This window comes from Cynocephalus volans, chromosome 9, assembly GCF_027409185.1.
Source record: "Cynocephalus volans isolate mCynVol1 chromosome 9, mCynVol1.pri, whole genome shotgun sequence".
Classification (NCBI taxonomy): Eukaryota; Metazoa; Chordata; class Mammalia; order Dermoptera; family Cynocephalidae; genus Cynocephalus; species Cynocephalus volans.
This window is the reverse complement of record NC_084468.1, coordinates 62,887,648-62,911,091: the sequence shown is the minus strand read 5'-3', so window position 1 is coordinate 62,911,091 and position 23,444 is coordinate 62,887,648. Positions and strand designations below refer to the sequence as shown.

At 39.3% G+C, this 23,444-nt stretch overlaps 1 protein-coding gene across 2 annotated transcripts in view; it reads left to right on the top strand.

The window, feature by feature from the left end:
• Positions 1–3,670: 3,670 nt before the first annotated feature.
• The window catches only part of RASSF6 (Ras association domain family member 6), a 37,351-nt gene continuing 17,577 nt past the window's right edge, over positions 3,671–23,444 (top strand). Inside the window, exons 1-2 of one of the 2 annotated variants that reach the window (XM_063108693.1) lie at positions 3,671–3,761; positions 19,793–19,871. In XM_063108693.1, the coding sequence (XP_062964763.1) occupies positions 3,697–3,761; positions 19,793–19,871 (144 nt within the window). In that variant the 5' untranslated portion in view covers positions 3,671–3,696. The remainder of the gene's footprint in view (positions 3,762–19,792; positions 19,872–23,444) is intronic. The other variant, XM_063108692.1, reaches the window with a different exon arrangement.

Genomic DNA, 23,444 nt, shown 5'->3' with positions numbered 1-23,444 from the left:
CGACTCCTGGTCCCCGCGGCTGGTCCCTCAGGATCGGAAATATCGGGCGCCTGGACCGGCGCCGGTCCGACCGCCTGAGGGGCCAGAGGAGGTGGCAGGGCTGCCGGATAGGGCGGGGGCTCAGAGAGAAGGAGCGAGTCGTCTGTTGCCGGGTAGATGGGGGGTCGGGGAGGAGCGGATGGCCTCTCTGGACTGGAGACGACAGCGACCTTGACAGAGGGCGGCATCCATGATGGGGGACTCTGGGCGAGGTCTTGCCACACCACGATATATGGAACTTGGTCCGGGTGTCCCCCGATTTCCTGAAAGACAATCCTTTTAACTGCGGAAATGACAGAGACATTAAAAGTTCCTTCCGGCGGCCACCCGACACCGAACGTGGGCCACTCGGAGGAACAAAAGGTCCGCCATTTTCCCTTTCTGATTTCCATGGACAGATTGTGAGCCCTTGCTCTCACGTCCCTCCAGTGATCTAGAGTGAGGGAGAGAGGGGTAGAGTTATTTTGTCCCATTTCGAAGAGAGGGACCACGACACAGAGGCCTATCAGGAACAAAACAAAAAGAAACCAGAAACGGCGGCGAGATCGAGTAGCGTAGAGACAAAAGAAGGAGTCAGATGGCAGAGCGCGCCTCTCTAGACGCGGCAGTGGGATCAGAGCATAATGATCCTCTCCTGAGGGGTCCACCAGGCGTCCCTGGTCCTCCCCTGATCCTGGGACGTCTCCCAGGATTACCGGGCGGTGAGCCCCCGAACACGTCTGTTCGCTACTCACACGTCGCTCCCAGAGCGATCAGCCCGGAACAAACTGAAACCAAAATGCGCGCACTCAGAGGGACAGTCAGAGTTACGGAGTCAGACACAGAAACGAGACACGGAGCGATCGCTGGCCAGCTTACCTCCCGTTGGTGGGTCGGTGGTCCTTGGGTGGGGGTCTGATCCCGGACGAGCCCCCAAATGAGAGACGCCTGATTTGGGCAATCAATCAGTCAGGAGAGACCCTCCCAAGGAACAACGAGACCACGGCTCCGGATGCAATTAGCAAGAGGTTTTATTGAACATACGGGTACCCGGGCGGCTCAGTCTCTCGGTAGACTGGCGCGCCGAGTAGAGTTTTTGAGCTTGTTTTATAGCAAAAAGCGCGGGTACAGAAGCGAGAAGCAAGGTAATTGGTCGGTTTAAACAAGGCCAGGGAAAAGCGCGGGTACAGAAGCGAGAAGCAAGGTAATTGGTCGGTTTAAACAAGGCCAGGGAAAAAGCGCGGGTCATGTGGGAGTTCTTGAAACAGCTGAAGGGCGCCCTGGAAACTGCTGTTGAATTTTTTTTTTTTTTTTTTACTAGGGTATTTTTCTGTGCCTTGCGGAATGGCGTTACTGCGGCTAGCTTGGAAAACACTTCTTTCAGTGCCTAATTGGGTAGATGGGAAAGAATTGTGGAGAAGGAAATTCTGGAGCATGAGAGTAAGTCAGTGGTTCTGTTTCAGCCATGTTGAGATGCCTGGTAGATGTCTAAGTAGAGATTAAGTAGGTGGTGACATGAGTCTGGAGCTCAGCAGAGCCTGAGCTAGAGATGGCTTAGATTGCCTGGAACAAAGTGTAGATGGAGAAGAAAGGATGGTAAAGAATGAACTACTTAACCAAGCCAGCATTTAGTTATCATATAGAGGAGGAATCAGAAGAGGATACTAAAATGTGGAAGCCTGTGAGATAGCAAGAAAATAGAGCAAGATTGTTGTTGTTGTTTTTTCAAAAGCCTCAGGAAGAAAGTGTTTCAAAGGGGGGTGGGAGGAGATCGATCTTATGAAATGCTGCTAAAAGGCAGAGAAGATGAGAAGAGAAATGAACTGTTTTGCAAGGTATAGGCCATTGGAATGTGGGAGGAGAGATGCAGGGAGGAGTGGATCGAAGGAGTAGATGGTGAATAATCTAGATCCAGGAGGGAGAAGGTTGTGCTTGGATCCCATGGTCATCACTGAGGGATCTCACTAGGGAGCATCAATAATCCTTGTGTGGGTTATTAGAATGACAACATCTAGGGGAAAAACTCAGGTTTTAGAAGCTAGAGCAAGTGCTGTGTAACCAGACAGCCCAGACTAAATCCTGTGAATGAGTAACTGGGATTAGTTGGGCTCATGGAGCATGCTGTGTCTCCATTCCAGGGCAGGCTAAAATGCCCACAGGGCTTCTCATCTGTAGAATTACTTTGCTGGTTGGCTAAGCTTCTATCTCTTCTGGCCTGAGTCTGCATGTGTCCTCCATGAGACAGACCCTTGCCATGATGTGCTATCAAAGAGGATAATGTTCCCAACTAGAAGAGCACCATTCTTTGAGTAAGGGGATAGCAGTAGAAAAGGAAATAAGGCATAAATCAATAATGACAATACAAGGTGGAAAGAGAATGTAGAATCACAGCAATGTAGATTTAAAAAGGCTATGGGGAGACTCACAAGGGTCTCACCTGATTGAGACTAGAAGAAAGCAGAGATGTGGAGCTGCTGCATTGAGGGCGCTCCGGTGGGCGGGGAATGGTGAAAAGAGTCTCGGTTGTGTGAAATTTCATTAGAGTGCAAGGCCTGGTGTGGAAGAAAAGCTTCAGTTTTGAGTTTGGAAAGGTAGGTTCGGTTGGCATTGCTGAAAGTCTGAATGTCCAGTTAAGGGACTTACACTGTATGAAGATTTTCTAAGAATAAGATCCCAGGAAGGTTTCTGACCAGGAAGGTGATATGACGGTCAGAATGATAAAAGCCAAAAGGGAGACTCCAGTTAAGTGTTCAGTTTAGAGACAACTACAAGATGACTGGTGAGATAACAAAGTGCTGTAAGGAAAAAGTTGCATCAGAGATTTCATGAGAAAAGCCGAATATTTTTTTTTCCTTTTTTTTTTTTTTTCCTCTAGTATTCTGGTGAAGTAGGACATAAAATATCTTTTGCTCATCTTATCTAACCAAAATAACTTCAATTGAAAGAAGGAAAAAGAGGAAATCCCCCCACACCTAATTTTTTTTTTCTTTAAATTTTAGAAAACTGAATTTTTCTCTCCAGTCAACCTTTTTATTCTGGCTGTATTCCCTTTGATTCTATAGGCTTGGAGCAATAATCATTAAATATTGAACTTCTGCAAAATGGAATGACTAGAAAATATTATACTTAAAATCTCTGGTCACACTCTAATACCATTTCTATGAACTTATAAAAGAGGAGATTATTCAGGTCTGGCCACAGTTTCTACAGCCTGAAGGAGACTTGAAGGATATTACATCATATTTAATCAGCCTTTCGAGTCACAGCTTGATTTTAGCTGCCTGGAAACTTGAAGTTGTGCTCACCTGACTGGGGCAAGGGTTCAGCCAGTTTAGGCTGAGTTGTGCAATAGAGGAAATATGATCCCTTGCTCAGAATCACACATATGTACAGAATTATATTTCTCTTTCCAGAAATACATCAAAAACAGACTTGCCCAATCCTTCCTTGCCTGGAGCCACTGTTTCTGTAGTTCTTCAATTTACATAGAACATTTTTCTGTTTTGCTCACACATGAAATACCACTTAGAAACTCCCCCAAATATTCTTTTACACTAGAGACACAACAAAATATTCAATTTAAATCAGAAACTAATGTGAGAATGCATCCCAGAAACAGATCATTAATGTTATTCTACTGTTTAGGGTATCTTCAGACCATCTCAAAAGGGGAGAAAGATGACTATGACAGCTCACCAATACCCTTCTTGGATCTTCATCAATGAAAGGACGTTCATAACCAGGTAACCACACACCTATGTTATATGTTATCATACTCACTAGTCACTTGTGGAATGTACCATTCAAAGTTTTCTAAGCATGATATGTGATCAACAGCCTCAATCATATGAATTGCCAGTTGAAACACTGGATAAGTTGAAAAAGTATGTTCCTAAAGACTGCTGAACCATACCCTCTCGTGGAACAATCGCCCATATTTTGTTAAGAGTGGTTTAATTTCACTTAAAAGCTACATTTCTGTTTTAATAGCTGGGACAGTTCTGAAGAGCAGCAATTAGTGAAGGATCTAAGGCTTCTTATAAATGAAACACTGAAAAAATTAGCCAAGGGCCAAAAACAGTGTGTCCTGTCCTTGCCTCTCCCTCCCCTGCTCCTCATGACACACTCTGTTTTACCTGGTTCACTCTTCACATTAGGTTATGCAGTATACGGCCAACATCCACAACTCTTTTCTTATACACAGAAAATAGCATCTTATGTTGTGTTGGGAATAATAGAGTAGGGGTTTAAAACCTATAAGAGTAAAGATAAGAACTGAACCTGGCCGAGCTAGAGCAGAAACTAAGGAGGGGAAAGATGAAATAGTAAAATTCCAGTTGGTACCAGCACCCAACCCAAGTCTTACAGAGGGTGGCAAAAGAAATAAAGCCAAATAAATGAGAGAAGAAAGGGTATGTAAATGATGCAGGGTTGAGCAGTAGGAAAGCAGAGGGAACAAATATGGTCAAAAATGTAATTGAAGTCACAGCTAGAGGATGAGAATGAAATATAAGGGTGAAAAGGAGACACGAAGCAGAAAATAGATGATGCATTTATTCATTCCTCAAATACTTACTGACTGCTCACCATGGACAGGTACTCTTGTGGACCCTGAGTGCTCAGCAGTGAATCAAACAAAACCTTACTCTCAGGGGGTTACATCCTAAAGAGGAGATACAGTCAATATTTAAGATAAATGCTGAAAGGTACGAAGAACAAAAATAAAGGAGAAAAGGGTAAAGAGTGCTGAGGGTAGAGAGTGGGAAGGGTTTCAACTTCATGTAAGATGGCCAGGGAAGTCCTCAGTGAGGAGGTAGCATTGGAGGAAAAACCTGAAGGAGGTGAGAAAGGAGGCCATGCAGGCACCTGGTTGGGGGCATTCCAGGCAAAGGGGACAGCAAGTCCATATCCCCAAGGCAGGTGCATATCTTTAAGGGTCAAGGAGGCCAGTGTAGGAAAATTGAAGGAGAAAGACAGTAGGAGAAGGTGAGAGCAGAGACAAAATGGAGCCAGAACATGTGGGTTTCATAGGCCATTATGAGACTTAGTCTTTCCCACTAAATAAAATGAGAAGCCATGGGAGGGTATTAAGCACATGAGTGACAACATCAATCTGGCTGCTGTGTTAAGAACAGATTGAAGAGGGGACAATAGCAGAAATAGGGAAACTACGAAAAAGCTGATAGTCCAGAGTAGAGGTGACGGTGGCCTGAACAAATGTGGAGGTAGGGGGAAAAATGGTCCGATTCTGGATACATTTTGAAGGAAGAGACCATAGGATTTCCTGAAGGGTTAGATGTGGGATGGGAAAGAAATACTCAAGGATAATCCAAAGGTTTTTGGTGTAGAAGAATGGAGTTAACATTTTCTGATATTAAGAAGACTATCGGAGGAGCAGGTTTGGGATAGAAGATTGGGATTTCAATCCTGGATATTTTACATTTGAGATTGAATGAGATCACCAAAGTAATAAGCACAAGTGAGAAGATTCGAGGTCTAAGGTTAGGTAAGAGTGAAGTGAAGTAGGAAATGTAGGAAAGAAGGCAAGGCAGAGGTATGTTGGGTGAAAAGTGAGCAGAGTGAATGTAGAGACTGAGCAGAGAGGAAAAACAGTTACGTAGTGGGTAAAATATATATAGAAGACACCACTTTGGAATATCAAAGCAACTGAAGCATTGATGGAGATACAAAGAGAAGACGAAAGTTGAGGAGATAAGAAGATGAAATAAAAGACTGAGAAATAAATAAATAAATAAGCACAGGTAACTTACAATGAAGGCCAGTGAAGAAAACGTCCATGTGGAACAAAAGGAGAGGGACAGAAAGTGCTGGAGAGGGGTGAGAGATCGTCCCCTTACCACATTTGCCTCCTTCCAAGAGGACTACAGAAGGAAGAGAAGCATCTCCAAAGAGAAGTGTCTACACCAGTGCTCTTCTTGTCTATATGCCTTCTGTGCAGTTTAAGTTTAAACTACCAGGAAAACAAATTTACCACACTGGGAGGAAAGTTCAGAGGAGAGACAATCCACACAGCATTAGAGAAGAATGTACCAACCTGCGCACGTACTTCCCTGTTACTCGATGCTGCTTAACTCAGTTCAGCTCACGAAGTCATGATTCCATCTCGCCCTGCCAGTGCACTGCTAGACCACTCCGAGGACCCCCCTCTCAGTCTGGGGTTACAACCGAGGTGTACCTCAGCTGTGCACAGCAGCTCTTTACCTCCAGATTCCCGCGGAAGTGAGGGCTTTCCCTGCTCAGTTCTTTAGACCTTCCCTTACAAAAAGATTAGACGCCACTCTAAACAGGCACCAGTTGTCCTCAGTAGTAACCCATAGCCCCCTGGCTGCACTCACTGTACATCCATGGTCCGTGAACGATGACCTCTCTCCCCTGACAAAACCTCAAGAGAAATGTGCTGGAGAAGACCAGGTATCCATCCTCACTCTTATCTGCTCTTAGGGCACTTCCTTCTCTTGCTAATCCAGGTCATTTGTATACATGTGTTTCTATTTATTCTCTAGGTTCCTCGTGTTCCTTGAATCCTTGGTTTCTCCAGAACAGCTTCATCTTTCACATTTATAGAGCTACTGATTCTGTTCTAAGCAGATTTATACCAATCTCATTTGTGGCCATGACCAACCAGTGGTACCTTATTATCCTGGATCACCATATTGCCCTCTTTTGTTCATCTCTGTAATACAGAACAGATTTATGTATTTTCACTGAAACAGACATCTACTCCATTCACTGGTGTCACAAAGTCACTTAGTTGTTTCCTTTGTAATATTTTAGTTTCCCAATCTTAGTAACTCCCTTTTCCCATGAAATCCTCCTGAGCCTCGGTAAGATTTTAATTAGCCCTCATTAATTACTTGTGTATTTGTTCTTTAAAAATATTTCTTTTCTAGTTATAAAAGTGTAATTATTTTATAGGTTATATCTTACATGTTTATATTACATATATTCATATAATTATAAAATTATAATTAGAAAATTTAGAAACAACATACATTAAAAGAATAACAAGTATCCATACTCACAACTCAGAAAAAAAATACAGTTTAATTTTGGCATATTCCCCACCTTGCAAGGATTCCATTTTACAAAGCTGAAATCACACTATATCTTGTTTTACACACTTGGCATTATAATACAGATATTTCCCCAGACCACTAAAAAATCTTCTAAAAATGATTTTAATGACATTGTAGCATGCAATGATATAGAAGCGCCATAATAAAATCATTCCCCTAGTTTCAGTCTTCAAGATGGCTCCAAATTTTTGAATACACAGGGCTAGTTCAAAGAAGTAGAATTACTAGATCAAAGTGTACAAATAAATGTAATATTATTGCTGCAAATTAGCTTTCTAAAAAAATAACAGCTTAGGGCCTCCTGGCCTGTCTTTATTGTTTCCTGCACGGATGCTTGGTTTCCCAGGGTCGACTGTAAACCCTTTGAGGGTAAGACCTAAGCATCTTTTACGTACTGTTTCCCAAGGTGGGGTATATCTAGATGACTTTGATTCATGAGATGATTTTAGGTAAAACATAGATGATCATTTTTTCATTTGAACACTTACGGAAAGTATTAGGAAAATATAACTAGCACGTACAATCTTTGATTTCACAAATGTTTTCTCAGGACAATTAGAAAAATATTGACAACAGTTGATTCTTTGAGTTGATCTAAATCAGGAAAGCAGTGCATGAATAATTAGTTTGAAAGCACTGCGATAGCCCTAAGCCAGAATGTATTAATCCTTCCTACAAAATATCCTTAAAGCCAGAACTCTGTAATATTTTTTAACCTCCAAAAGTATTTTTATAAATAGTTTCTAGTAGTCAGCAATATAAGAGAAAGAAAACTAACAAATCTGGAGACCCTATATGTATTCCCATTTTATTGTTTGTCTGCAGGAAAATATCTCACAATGAAACCACATATTTTTTTAGAAGATATTTCCAAAGAAGTTTCTGAGATTCCATTGATGCTTGTTTTGTGTTATATTTTGAATTGACAGAATGGAGGATTTTTAGTTTCTTTTCTATAATCCAGAGCCCCTCTGAGGCCTCAGTATCCATGTATTAACTGGAGCTCAGAATGGTGAAGTAAAATATTGTAGCAGCATAATTACACAAACACCAGATTCGAAGATAGCATTTCTCAAAATATACAGTCCATGGACCACCTGCTTCTAAATCAGATGCTTGTTCACAATGCAGACCCCAAGCTCTACCCCAGAACTAGTCAGGGGATTCTGATGCATACGGAATTCTGAGGACCACTGCTCAGAGGAAGAAAGGATTAAAGTTCTGAGAACTTCTGACCTGATATAAAAAAAATTCCTGGAACCTTAGAGAAATCTCTGCAAAACTGTCATCAGAAATTATAATACCACTGACCAACTCTGATATCCAGTGTAGCACAAATCTGGCAAACACCCACTCCTTCATTCGCTTAATAAGCAGGTTTTCCATTCTTTCTCTTTACTAGGCATTGTTGTGTCAAACGTGACAAAAATTGCCAACTTATTAAGGGATTTTTATTTTTCTGCACAGAAATACATGAAAACAATGGAAATTAATAGTAAAATAGAATCTGCATAATTGAAATTTTGGTTTCAGCAAATTTTATGAGAAGTATGTTTTTTCAATAAAATAAGAGGTCCTGATATTAATAGTACAATAAGCAGCATAACATTTGTATCTTACTACTGGATGAAAATTGTGAGTTTAGAAACTTCATCACAGGGTACTGGCATAGGTTAGCTTCATGCTCAAATGACTGAGCTCCCAGTTGCTTTTTCATTGCCTGGAGTCTTCACTGCTCTGTTACTTCACATTGTAAATATCCTAAATGAGCTGAATTTTAAAAAATGTATATATATATATATATATATATATATATATATATATATATATATATATATATATATATATATATATATATATATATTCATATATATATATTCCTTATGGTTACTTTTAAAGTACTTTCATTTCAAGTTGTAGGCTGAAATCAGGGCATTTTAGAGGTGAGTAAATGCCAACCCTGTATTTAAAACCAAACAAAAAATAAAAAGAAGTTCAAATCCAGTTTTAGAATGCAGACCAGATTTCACTCTCAGAACCTGTTAGACTTTTTCTCCTACCTAGAAACTTACTATAAACCCTTGCAGACTGTGACTCTTCCAGCAACAGCCCAGAAGGCATGTGGGCATTCCTGTCCTTAGTAAATAAGTTTAATTAGCATGATGTAATAAATTTTAGCAGAAAGTGCATTATTCCAAACAGTTTCTTTTTCCAAGCATATTGGCTGGCACCCTTTGCTGAAACAAAGGAATCAGCCACCTGCACTTCTAAGCACAAATTAAACACAAAGAACCACTGTTACAGAGGCTGCCTCCTACCTGGCCAGTACAACCAGAGGGCAGTGTTTGCCCAGGTTCCATGTCCAGGGTCTTCTCCTGATCAAAGGAATAGGAGTGAACACTGAGTGCTGCAGCGAGTCCTGCAGGTAGGTTTATAAAGAGAGGGCATTACACCCCTGAAGGCCATTGGATTTCTGTCTTTAATAAGGGTAAGAGTGCCCTTTCTGACGTATTTGTATAAGGAGCCAGAATTTTACAATAAGCCACAGGCAAAGGGTTTGAAACATGTTAGGACCATCTTCTTTAAAAATTAGAATACTTTCTATGTGAGGATTATTTTTTAAATTTTACATTATTCATGTTTGATGGCACAGTGAAAACAAATTTTTATTATGAGAAAATGGATGTCACATATATTACTATGTCACAAAAATGTCAATAACATCACCCCCAGATATGTAAAAAGACATTTATTAAGCTTTCCTTATATCTGATAGTCTTCAATAAGCATGTATTGTCAACAGTCATTAAGCATATCAATATGACTCAATGTTCTGCTATTCCCAGTAAAATTTATCAACTCCACAATTACCTATTTTATCCCTTCAGTTGATTTAAAAACAATGATATCATCTGTCTGTCCAAGATACACTGAAAATGTTTCCATGGAAAGTCTGATGAGGTCAAAATTGAAATACTCCAGAAATATATTACACTTAGAGAATTTACTTGAATTTCTAGATGTGGTAGTTACACTGGTGAAAGATTTTCTTCCCTCTAAAAGTAGGTCAGGATTCAATTTTCTGTATTTTATTCCCTAAACAGGTAATTTTTTAGAACAAACCATGAGGCAGAAGCTATACTTGAGAAGCTGGGTGTATAATTTTGAGTAAAAACAGACAGGGGTTTTCTTTTCATGGAGCTTGCAATCTGAAACTTCAGAACTGAAACTTGAGTCTTCATCAGAATCACCCTAAGGGCTAGTTAAAATAAAGATTGCTAAGCCCCATCCTCAGAGGTTCTGATTCCGTAGTCTGGGATGGATGAGGATTTGCGTGTCTGAGTTCCCAGCTGGAGGAGATGCTGCTGGTCTGGGGATCACACTTTGAGAACAGCAGGTCTAGAGGCCTAAAACAAACTGAAAGTAAGTGTCTTGAAGAAAAGGGACCCAGTTCTATGAAAGAATAAGGACCTAGCCTTAACAGGGGTTCCAGGAAGGCTTCTCCCTGTAAGGGATGTTTATGAGACCATCTGAATGAGGAGGGAGCTAATGAGCTTCATGGGAGTGGGTGGAATGTTCCTGACACAGGAAGTCTGCCTGAAATCCTTATGGCCCAGGAGCACAGAGTTCCGGTAAGTGAAAGATGTCCAGGTGGCTGAGGTGCAGAAGGCAGGGAAAGCATCTCTTGAAAGAAGCTTAAAGAGGAAGGCAGGGGAGAGACCAAGCGCGACTTTACCTGCCATGATAAGGATTTGGGTGTTTTATCCCAGGAGCAATGGAAGGACATTTAAGGATGTTAAGCAAAGCAGATAATATGATTAGATACAATCTATATACTCTGTATAGAGCATGGAGAACAGATGGAGGATGCCCAGAATAGAAACAAAGAGTTTGCTTAATAAGTTTTGTCAAATGCAAAGAGAATCAGTGGTGAAAGTCAAGGCAGCATCATCAAAGAGCAAAGCAGGAGCCAGTGGATTTAAGAGCCCATGTGTCAGGAAAGCTCTGCCTCTGGTTCACGCTCATGCTGATGGCCCTGAGACTCACTGGCCTCCTGTTGTGTTTCAGACCCTCTAGTAACAATCCCAAAGGTCTAGGAGACTGAAAGGCCTATCAGCAAAATAATTGAAAGACTTTATTAAATAGGGTAGATAGAGATCATTTCCCCCCTCCCAAAGGAAGGGGACGTGGGCATAAGTCTGTGAATTCAAGGCAGTAGTCATCCTCCACAAGCACAGAAGTCCCTGGCTATTCACAAAGGGTGTTATTTTACAGCGAGCTTGCATCTGCTCCAGTAATGACTGGTGTGTGTGTGTGGCACACCTGTGTTCACTTTCATCTGGCTTTTTAAAAATCTATATGGCTTATATTAGAAAAACATGAAATGAAAGACTACACCACAGGTGAATGAGAAGCAAGACCCAAATATGTACCCAGCCCCACAGCAAGTCCAACCAACTCCACTTCCAAAATCTGACCACTTGTCACCCTGTATTCGAAGCGGCCATTATCTCTCGTCTGGACAATTGCAACAGCCTCCTTATTGGGCTACCTACTTTCATTCCCTGCCCCTGCAGCCCACTCTCCCTCAGAAGCCGGAATCCCTCTTTACCATGTAAATCACATCATAGTGCTTAAACCCTCCAAAGGTTTCCTGTGCACTCAGAATAAAATATAAACTCCATAGTCTCTAAAGCTCAATTTAATCTGGCCTGAAAGACCTTTATGACCCTATCTTGAACCACTCTTTCCTTCTTTCTCTCCTTCAAACATGCCAAGCTTGGTCCTGCCTACAGGACATGATGTTTGCATCTCCTGCCTGGAACACTCTCTCCTTGACTCTTCCTATGGCTGGCTGCTTCCCATAATTGAGGTATTAGTTTAATATTTCAGACCTCCTGACTACCCTCTCTAAGATGTCCTCTTTCTAAGCACTGTATCACATAAACCTGTGTTATCATTCTCATAAAACTTATCCCTATGTAAAATTATAGTACTTCTTTATTTGCTCTTTTGTTTTCTTTTGTTGTCCTCTACAAGAAAATAAGTCCCATCAGGGACCTCACAGTTTTGTACATTGTTGTACCCCCCGAATCTATTTCATTATCTGTTACATAGTAGTCCCTCAATAATTTTTGTTGAATGAATATGAATGAGTAGGGGAGTGACCAACTTCTGAGAACTAAGTCAAGACATTAGCATGACTTGATGTGTCACTCTGAAATACTGTTTCATATCTAGGGGTAAGGTGATTATCTACATACTGCTCTCCAATGTAAATACAAATTTCTAGGTTGATTATATGAGGGTACTATAAAAAGTTCACGGGGAATATGGAATTAAAAGATAATACAGATCTTGTCATGAACTTTTTGAAGACCTCTTGTATGTAATTATTTTAGTTCTAATTAGTGCAGGCCACATATTTCAACCAGCAATCTTCCAGTAAAAAGGTTTCCCCTCTCTTAAAAGACGAATATCATCTGGATTTTCAACAACCTAAGATGCAAGAGTGGATCTCAAAGTGTGGTCCCTGAACTAGTGGCATCAAAATCACCTGGGAACATGATAGAAATGACAATTCTCAGGACCCACCCAGACTTATTCAACAAGAAACTTTGGGGATGCAGCTCAGCAATCTGTGTTTCAGCAAGCCCTTCAGGTGATTCTGATGCTAAGTCAAGTTTGAGAAGCACTTATCTAAAATAAGCATGTGCACCCCTGGGTTTTATGTTGTCCATACATAGAGGGGCACACAATTTTTCTGTGGTTTTCAAACAGTATTTTCTTAGCCACTAAATTCTTCTTAATCTGTTCTCTCCAAAAATTCAACTACAACAAGAAACAAACTCTTGTTTATCAAAAGTTCCAGGTTCCTATGATGAATTAGGATCAAAATATAAAAATTGGTACTGAGTTATGAATAGTGTTAGTATTAGGGAACCAAAGACCATGCTCTGTGTGTTTCAGGCCAGAGAAGGAGATTATAGAGCAGAGGCTCCCCTCTTTCTTTCCTGTCCACTGACTGTGTGAGCTGCCCCGAGGAAATCAGTTGCTTGGGAAAAGAGAAAACAAGGACTGATGTGACAGTAGCTCATTGCAGCCAACTGGAACAATAGGTTGTACATTTTAAAATCTTTTTTCTTAAACGTTAGAAGTCAAACATAACGGGAAAGGGAGTAGCTAAGTGCCTATTCTCATTTAAGGTTGGAAAACATGCTAAAGTGTTAAAATACCAAATACTAATATTTACCCTTATAAAGGGATCCTCTTAAAAATGATCAGATATCAGATCTAGAGCACCCTTCTGTTTTCTTCACAAGCACTAGTATTAAACTTTATATACATGCAATCCTTCTCGGCTTCTCCCTTTTTGTTCCCTTTTCCATGTCTTATCAGCATCCAGTGACACTGTTCTGCGTCACTAAAGCCCCTCCCAAATGGGAGAATTTTTTAGTTAAAACATTTTGGCTGTTTTCTTTGTTTCTACCAACTAGCCATCACTTCAACTTTCTTTTTAATACTGTGAAATTATTCCTTAATCTTTATTAATTATTTTACGTTATTTTTATTTAATTATGTATTATTTATTATTTAATTATTCCTTAATTCTTTTGCTTTTATCTGAGTCTTGGAAGTTGAGAAGCTGACAGCTCTATCTATTCATGGCTCCATCGTTATTTTTTACAGGAGTAATCTTGAAAAAAATGAATGTCCCAGAAAATACAAAAGTTACAAAATGGCCAACAGCAGTCAGAAGGGGGTCATATGCTGGGAATGGGAACAAATGTGGTTCTATTACCTTGTTGATTAGATTGCTAATAGATCGTGTGAAACTCCCAGGCCCTTTTTTATTATCAGTAGTCAGCACGGAAGAAAGAGTTAAGGTCTAAGACTAGAATTGCTTGAAAATATAAAGGAAACCAACCACATGTACCACCATCCCAACCACCAGCAGAAATTAACGATACTCTAGCAGAGTTGCTAGAAAAGTTGGAAACTTTTCCTCTTTGAAAAGGGCAGTCCCTTCAGCACCTGTGCCTCTCCCTAGGGCTTTGAAGTTAGGAAAGTTAAGCAAAATCTGGAGCTCCCTAATAATTTAGGGTTACATTTTTATCTCAATCAAGATAGTCCTCCTCTCCCCACCTTCTCAGTTTTCAGATTTTGGAACCCAATACCTTCATTTGCAATGGAAATATGAATAAACTGCTTTGCTAGCAGAGGAAAGTCTCTATGCAAAGGTTGGAAGGCATATTCTCCTTCTTCCTGGTCTGAGCCAGGGGATGAGGCCAAAGGCAAGAAGACCATGGCAGGCGATAGAAGAAGAGCTAAGTTTGCAGTTTTAATTCCCCGATTCCAGTGGTCAGTAATGAAAGATAAAATAGATTGAGAGAATCCTGCTGCTCTTTGCAGAGTAAGATGTATTTTAGAAATATGCAATGATGCTTTGTCTCGACAAATGGCTTAATGATAAGGCTTTTCTTATTTTCTATTGTCCTCATATTTCCAGATGCCACCTTTCAAAAAATATCTTAGAGTTTATATTATGTTTTTATGTATGTAAAATTATTTTTAAAATCATGAATTTAATACACACTTATTATATAGAGCTTGGAAAGCATACAGAATTACAAAACACAAAATAAAAATCACAACCTTAATTCCCAGCAAATAATCACTTTACATTACTTTTTCAGGTTTGATTCAGTTATTTTATAAATATATATATAAAGTTTTAAATTCAGCTTTTTGAACCTAACATGTAAAGTTGTTAAATAATCTCATTGCAAAAATTTAACACTATGAACAAAATCAATGGAGAAAAAACTAAACATGCAAGAGAACAAGTTAACATTTTTAGTCTGCCTCAGTTTTTCATCTGTTGAAGAGACTCACATGTTTTAGATGCCTGCTCTTAAACATGGCACACACTCAGTGCAATGTTATTCTTATGCAATTGTCTCAGTGCAGTTCAGTGACTGCCTGACTTGAGCCATGAACATTTTTCAGCAAGTCTCCAAGAGGCAGAAGTAACACAAACCCAGGAAGCATGGCCAACCATGGCCAATGGCCAAATATGCCTTTGGCAGCTGCGTTGGGTTGTGTTTTCTCCTGAAGTTTGTTTGTGTCACATGGCGGTCTCTGAAGTTTATGTTAGGTTACAGTGTACAATAATGTTGCTGCTTTGCCCTTAGTGGGTCAAAATTGTAAAAATCACTGTAAAGAATGGAACAGGGTTCTTTGGTTTCCAGAAAAGGAATTGGATGTTCACTTAATTATGCTGTAAATTGTTATTAAAACAAAAAGAAAAACTGCCTTACAACTAATATTTGACATCCAGTCTATCTATGGATGCGAGGCATAATTCACTTATACCCACCATCCTGTCCCATGTACTTGCGTGTTGTGGTTTTATGAAATCAAATAAAATTTTTTTCTTCCGGCCAGCTAATAGTCTGATAAGATTGAGGAACTCATTTCTTACTAAGTCCATTATTCATTGCAAACGTCAGAATGTGGGTAATTCCCATCTGCTGAGCAGCTGCAATTCAGGCCATAAAGTACAAAGTACACCTAAGCATTTTACAATTAATTCCATATCCACTATTACTCATTAAAATCAGGCTGGGGCCTTAAAGGAACAGGAGCCCTGGGATCTCCTCAACGTCCCTCCTCTATAACTGCAACCCCCATGCTAAGTCTCTCCCTGGCTACTCTTCTTCCAGGCCTCTACCAGGATCCTCCCCCTGCACTGCCAGAGGCAGGGGGCCAGCTTCTGTCCTGGGGAAGCTTGCAATTCTACATGTTCATTTAGTTAGAACTCCAGTTTATATGGAAGTTTGGCATCCTTCAGTTTAGTAAAAACATCATCCCTATTATATAGTGTATGATAATGTTTTAAAACACACTTGTTATATACTGTGATGTTGTATTTTGTGTACCAAAAAAAGGTATGAAAAACAAAGTCTTTTCTTAGAAAATCAATTTCTTAGGTTTCACACGTAAAGTATGCTTGAATCTTGTGTCTGTTTTTTGGGCATTCCTGTGGCTTATAGACTTCACAAGTTTGTAAATGAGAAGACTAGATATAGAATCCATTTCTTATTACCCATTTTAAAGCTTTTTTAGGGCTGTTGAACAATCTATGCTAAGCAGTTTGGGTTATGCTGGGTGGGGAACTCTTTGGGTGAAGGTGCAAAGATTTTTTTGTTTCTTTTTTTGGAGGTGGTCCATTTAAATGGGCTCTAAAAAAATTGTTAAAATTACCATTGACAGGTCACAGTGTGTATTAGATCAGTGTCCCCCATCCTGACTAGGGGCTGCCCAGATAACACTTTAGTGATTGCATTTGAATCTCCTAAACCATATGATCCCTGTAGTTATTTTAGTCCCTTCTAGACTTTTGATCCTTCCGTGCGTGTGGGACACTTGATCATCTTTCCGTGGGACATCAGCCTCGTTCCTGCACCTCTACCCCAACACTATTGCAATGGTCCCACCCATCTTGCTGCCTCCAGCTTGTCTTGTGCTGAAATCTGTCCTCTACACTCTACGTAGTGGCTCTTAGTATCATCCTATTTTTCTGTGGCCTAAAACCTTCAATAGCTGCCCATTGCCTGCAGAATGAATTCTAAGTTACTTAAAATGGTTCACAGGGCTCAGTGCTCAACATTTTCTGTTTTACATATTATATTCTTAGAATCCCAACTCTCTGAATTTTCTCCATAAACTACCTGTCCTTGTTACTGGTGTTTCCTTTGCCTGGCAAGCTCTTCGCACTTTTTGTTTAATTCTTACCCACAAGGTAAACCATAGGTGGAATCTACTCCTTGAAGCTCTCACCCACCCTGTCACTGAGGCTTCTTGACTGTGCCCACACAGCAACTGTCATGTACGAATGAATGACCATTAGCACAGGCCTTCTGTTAGAGGGAATTCGTCAGCAGATGCAGACAATCAATTCAACAATAACTCTTCAGCTCCTTTGCCCCTAATGCCAACAAATTGGAATGTTATATGCTAGCATTTTATTCCCAATATTATATTAGACCCATTGTTTCATCAGATGCATTGTTTCAACAGGTACATAAATGAATCACCTTCAAAAGTTCCCCTGGTAACATACACAAAGAAATACCTGGAATGCTTTCACTATAGCTATTCTTTCTGAATTTTCTAATTCCTTCCTTTATATTGCACTATTAACTTAATATTATCCCAATACTTTAGTTTACTGAGATCTCATCTTCTTCCACACTCCAAAATCCTTCAAAATGCCATTAATAGTCAGAGAGATCCTGCTCATGGTGAGGAAAATGTGGAAGATTTCTATGATATCCAGTTACCCTGTGTTGCATAGTTGATTATGGATTGGCAGACTTTCTCAGCATAGGGCTAGATTGTAAATATTTTAGGCTTTGTGGGCCATATAGTTGCTGTCACAACTACCCAGCTCTGCAGTTATAGCAGGAAAGTGCCATAGCCAATAAGCAAACAAATTATTGTGGCTATATTCCAATAAAACTTTATTTACAAAAACAGGCAGCCTCAGGATCACAGTTTGCCCATTCCCTGAGTCATTTGAAGACTTATTTCAGTCGAAGACTTGGACTCTGTTCAGGTAGAGAAACATTTTCCAACTGTACATGTTTTTGAGGTAAATACTTTGAAGGCTGCTTGTACCATACTGTGTAATGTAGTTTTATCAGAAATGGAAGGGCCGAGCCCATGGTGCACTCGGGAGAGTGCGGCGCTGGGAGCACAGCGACGCTCCCGCTGTGGGTTCGGATCCTATATAGGAATGGCCAGTGCACTCACTGGCTGAGTACCGGTCACGAAAAAGACAAAAAAAAAAAAAAAAAAAAAAAAAATGGAAGCTGAGGGAACAAGATTATGTAAAGCTTCATCTGCTTTCATAACAACTCTCACGGCTCAGCCTATCAGGAGCCAAATGACCCTGAAAAGTTCTGTGTGATGCTCTGGCACTAAATAATCAGTGTTCATGCTCTTCACCAGCAGTTTAACTTAAAAAAAAAAAATCCCACAGCATAGACCTCAAGGGAATTGTGCCCAATAATACTTAGAACAGAAATATTCATTAACATTAAAAATTCAAAATAACTCAGTCAGGAAATGGAACAATAGCGTGGAGAACTTCTGTAGAATCTTTTTATATGGTAATTGTAGTGAGGATATTGATCCTTGGAAATGTGCACATTGAAAATTATAAGTGTATATGAATTCTGTCATTCAATATTCAGTAATTCTTTATCAAATAAGAGCCTACTATGAGCAAGTTTCTGCTGTAAGCACTGGAAACAGCAGTGAATACAATCGATTAAACTTCCTGCCTTCATGGAGCCAGTATTCTTATGGGAGGGAGACAAATAGTGAAGATCAAAGAGGTTTTAGTGATTGAAATACTTGGAATTTTAATATCATGAGTTTTTTTCCCCCCATAAATTGCTTATATAAAAAAGCTTTTTCCCCTTTGTTTGTTGTTGTTGTTTAGGAATGAGAATTTTCTGATAATTACGTTCAACCAAAATTTGTTGAGTTCCTATTCATGCCAAGTGCTCTTCCAGGCAAAGCATAGTCTGAACAAAACATACAAACACCCCTACCCTCATGGAACTATATTCTAGTGGAGGAGACAGAACATAAGATAAGTAAAATATATAGATGGTTAGATGGTGACTTAGAAAAGAGGTTAAGGAGGAAAGCAGGATATTAACTGTTGGGGGAAGGAAAATTGCTAGATTGGGGGGTCAAGAAGGACTCCTTGAGAAGGTGACTTTTGATTAAATAGTTAAATAAAATGAGTGGGCTAGCAAGGTGATAGTGTGGGGGAAGGTCGCCCTGGGCAGAGGGATCAGCAAGCACAGGCCCTAAGATGGGAGTGTACCTGGGATGTTCAAGGAACACCAAGGAGGCTGGTGGCTGAGTGTACTGAGTGAAGGAAAGAGTTGTAGAAAATGAGAAGGAAGAGGTAACAGAAGACCAGATCACATCCAGCCTTTTAGGTCATTGTAAGGATATTGGTTTTTATTCTGAACAATGGAAAGACATTGGAGAGTTTTGAGCAAAGGCAAGAGATGGTCAGATTTGCGTTAATATAGTTTCTGCTGTTGAGAATACAGGGTGACTTTTAGGAGGTTGTTGCAGTAATCCAGGTGAGAGATGACAAGCATCTCAAGACATGGCAACACAGAGAGAAGGATAGAGGTGTGGCAGGAACCAGCATTCCAATGCCAGAGTCCACCTGCCACTAAGGGTGAGATAACTCAGCTGCAACAACCATCCCCCGACTGCTGTATCCCCAATAAGAAGCACAGTTTCAGGTACACACTAGGTGCTTAATTTAGGTTGGTTAAATGTTGCATAACAAAAAGAAATGTGATTCTATTTCATGACTGCCTCCTGGTGCAGAACACTCCCATCACCACTCAATCATTTTCCCATTTTTGGTTATTTATTTATGAATTAGCACCTTCAACATTTTTTGATGTTCTAAGAATGCTTCAGTTTTCAATGACCTACATTAAGTTAAAGTGACTGAACAGTAAAGACTCCATTGAACATTTCTATCTCATAATATTTGTAAACTAAAAGTACTATTATTGCCTTTTATTATTAAAAATCCTAAGACTGTAACTGAATGTGATTTATATTTTTAGGGAACAACTTAATTCTTTATTGAAGACCTATAACAATTTTTATGAGAACCAGAAACATCTGCATATTTTATATGGACAGGTAAGCCTATTGAAGAAATGCAATACAGTTTGATTCACAAAAATTTTATATAAATATACAGAGTTAAGATGAGTTGGAGTCTATAATATAGCAGCACAAATGGTCTGGGAGAAGCAGGTGAATCTTTAACTTGATTATGATTTTTAAAAATATATATATAACATAAAATCCAAGGCCTGGAACATCTGTAACTTTCTAAGCATTTTTGAGATAGGAAAGCATTTAAAAATAATTATAATGACATATTTGCTTTCTATTTTTTAAATGCAACATCAATACCTATTGAATAGCAATTCCACTAAAAATCTATCATAATACTTTCTTACAAATGCACCAGGATATCAATAGAACGTTCATTGTAACATCATTTCTAATGGAGAAAATGTGAAGATATCTTAAGTCATTACCAATGGGGGATTATTCAAATAAATACTGATGCATTTGTAACATTGAGTTTGATTTTGTTGTTAAATTGAATGTTAGATCCCAATGAATGTGCACTAAATCATAATAACAAATTTCTAAATGTTAAAGGAACAATTATGGAAAGTTCTAAAGCTAGAAAACATTTTTAGGAGTGTAACTGGCAGGCTACTGTGCAAAGTGGCCTTAGCTTTTCTTTTTTTTTTTTTTTTCTTTTTTTTTATTTGAGTGTTTCATTCTTCACAGGTCTCTCTACTCAGTCTTGTATTCTAATGGGGTTCACTTCACATATTCACAATATTTTCCTGGCTCCAGGGAACATTAGAATTTTCTACTCCTGATTTAAGTCTTCAAATTTGATGTCACAGCATGGACTTTATGCCACCATGATTTGGCTTAAACCTGCAGTATGGACAGAAAATTTACAAAGCACTCTGGCCTTTATAACTGAGCTTAAATTATTTAGTTTAATTGGATATTTCCATTTCCTTCCTAAATTTAATAATACACTGAAGGAAATAACTAATGCCTTTATAAAGAAATGGGCCTTGTTTTAAAATGTTAAAATATTGTCATATGTCTTAGATATTTAATATATGTAATTGCAAAAACATAAAATTTAGGAAAAAATCAAGACTTTTGGAAAATGATGATTTATATTTTAATTCAACAGTTTCTACAGATTCATGATGTTTAGTTTGTTTCCTTTAGGAAAATGTTTCAGTTTTGATTTTATAGACATTTAAGTTGAGGTATGTTCTTTCCAATTCTATAAATCAGTGTTCTATTTACAATACAAAAGTTATTTAATTTTTTAAATAATTTTATATAATTTTTAAAAACCATATGTTGTGAAGTGTGGTCTTAGTCCATTTTCTGTTGCTTATAAAATAATACCTGAAACTGGGTAATTTATAAAGAAAATAAAATTTATGTCTCACAGTTTTGGAGGCTGGGAAGTCCAAGGATCAGGGGGCACATCTGGTGAGGGTCTTCTTCTGGTGGAACTCTTTACGGAGTCCTGTGGCAACACACAGTGAGGACTAAGCAAGAGCACTTTCCCACATGCTTTCTTCCTTTCCTTATAAAGCTCCTAGTCTACTCCCTGACAGCCCATTAAATTATTAATCCATGAATGGATTGATCCATTCATCAGGACAGAGTCCTCACAATCTGATCACCTTCCAAAGACCCTGCTTTTCAAATACCATAGTCTAATTTTCCAACCTCTTAACACTGTTACAATGGGGATCAAGCTTCAATGAGTTTGGGGGGGGACATTCAAATCATAGCAAATATACAGTGAGGCTCTCAGATTGCTTAATCTTTCAATCTTTAATTACTGGTCAATAAACTTACAACCTAGAATTTGCCAGATTTTCTGACTTAGTAAGAAATGATGGATACTATTGAAAAGAACAGTCCATGGATGATGATGTGTAGCTTTCTTCACCTCTGATTAATTAATTAGTTAATTAAACAAATATTTACTGAGTGTCTAACCTGCTCCAGACACCATTCTAAAAGCTGGAGACACAGCAATAAAGAAATGAGGCAGAATGCCCTGCCTTCATGCTGCCCACATTCTAGTAGAATAGACAGAAAAGAAACAAAGAAGTGAAACATATATGTAGTATGTCAAGTGGTGATAAGGGCTGTGGAGAATAGCAAAGCAGGGAAGAGGGCTCAGGAATCTAGGTGGGATGGGGGAAAAGGGGTATTTGAGAAAAGACTCTGAAAGATGTGAGGGAGAAAACCACACAGAATTCTGTGGGACATGAATTGCAGGCAAAGACGGCAGCCTGCTCAAAGGTCCTAAGCCTAGTGAGTGTAATTGAGGTACAGCAGGGAGGCCAATCTGGTAGGAACCCTGTGAGAATGGGAAAGTAATAGACAATGAAGCTAGAGAGATAACTGATGAGATGAAGGCACCAGAGCGTGTAGGGGCTTGTAGACAGATCACTGTACATACATCAGCTTGTATTTGGAATGAGATGGGAAGCCACTAGGGGGTTTTGAGTAGAACAGTAACATTATCTAACTTACATTTTAAAGGGCTTTCTCTAGCTACTGTGAATATATGGAGGGGCAAAGGAAAAATGAGGTAGGCCAGACAGAAAACTATTACAATAACTCAGGCAAGCAATGGCAGTAGTTTGGACCAGAATGGTAGTGGGAAGGTGGTTAGATGTGGCCATATAAGGGATACATTTTTAAGGTAGTGCTAACAGGACTTGCTGATACATTGGATGTTAGGTGTGAAAGAAAGGTTAATGGTGGCTCTAAAAGTGGCCTGAGCAACTGGAAGGATGAGGGTTCTATTTACCAAGGTGCAGAAGAGTGAAAGAGCAAAATAATTACATCAGAAAGATCAAGAGTTCAATTAGAAACATACTAAGGTTGATGTAAAACAGGCAGTTTGATAACTGGAGTTTAGGGGGAAGGTTTGGGCTAGAGATATAAAGTTGGGAGCTGTAAGTTTAGAGATGGTATATCAAGATCTTTGAGATCACCAGGTACATTGGTGTAGATCCAGAAGTTAAGAGGCCAAAGGACAGAGTAAATAAGCCTTCAAGAGTGACTTATTTAGTTGGTCTCTAAGGAGATATTTTCTGATACTATTAGAAAATATTCTGAAATTTCTTATGTGAAAAAACATTGTTTTGATAATAGAGTATTTCTTCTTGAAAGCAAGAACCTCAGGAGAGCAGTTATTGTATGAGTATTAGATGTAAAGGATAATTGGGGTATAATTAGGCAAAGAAAATGCTGTACACCAATGGCTAAACTATAGAATTTGCATCATATACTGACATTTCAAAGAACAGATTATGTTTGGTTATTGAAAACAACTGATTGGTAACCTGACATCTTCAGTAATCTGAATGTGAACTCAGAAGTGGGAGAAAGAGCAGAACTTTGTTTCAGGAGTAAATCCAAAGTAGGTTTATCAGCCAAAGAAAGAATAAGCAATAATATTTATTGAGTATCTATTGAATGCCAGGTTCTGTGGATTAAGGATCATTATAATGTCCATTTTTCAGAAGAGGAAGCTTGGGCTTAAAGGTAGCAACTCATCCAAGGCCGCACAGCTAGGAAGTGGCAGAGCCGGGGTTCGAAAACAGGTCTGTCTGATTCCGGAGTCTGGAG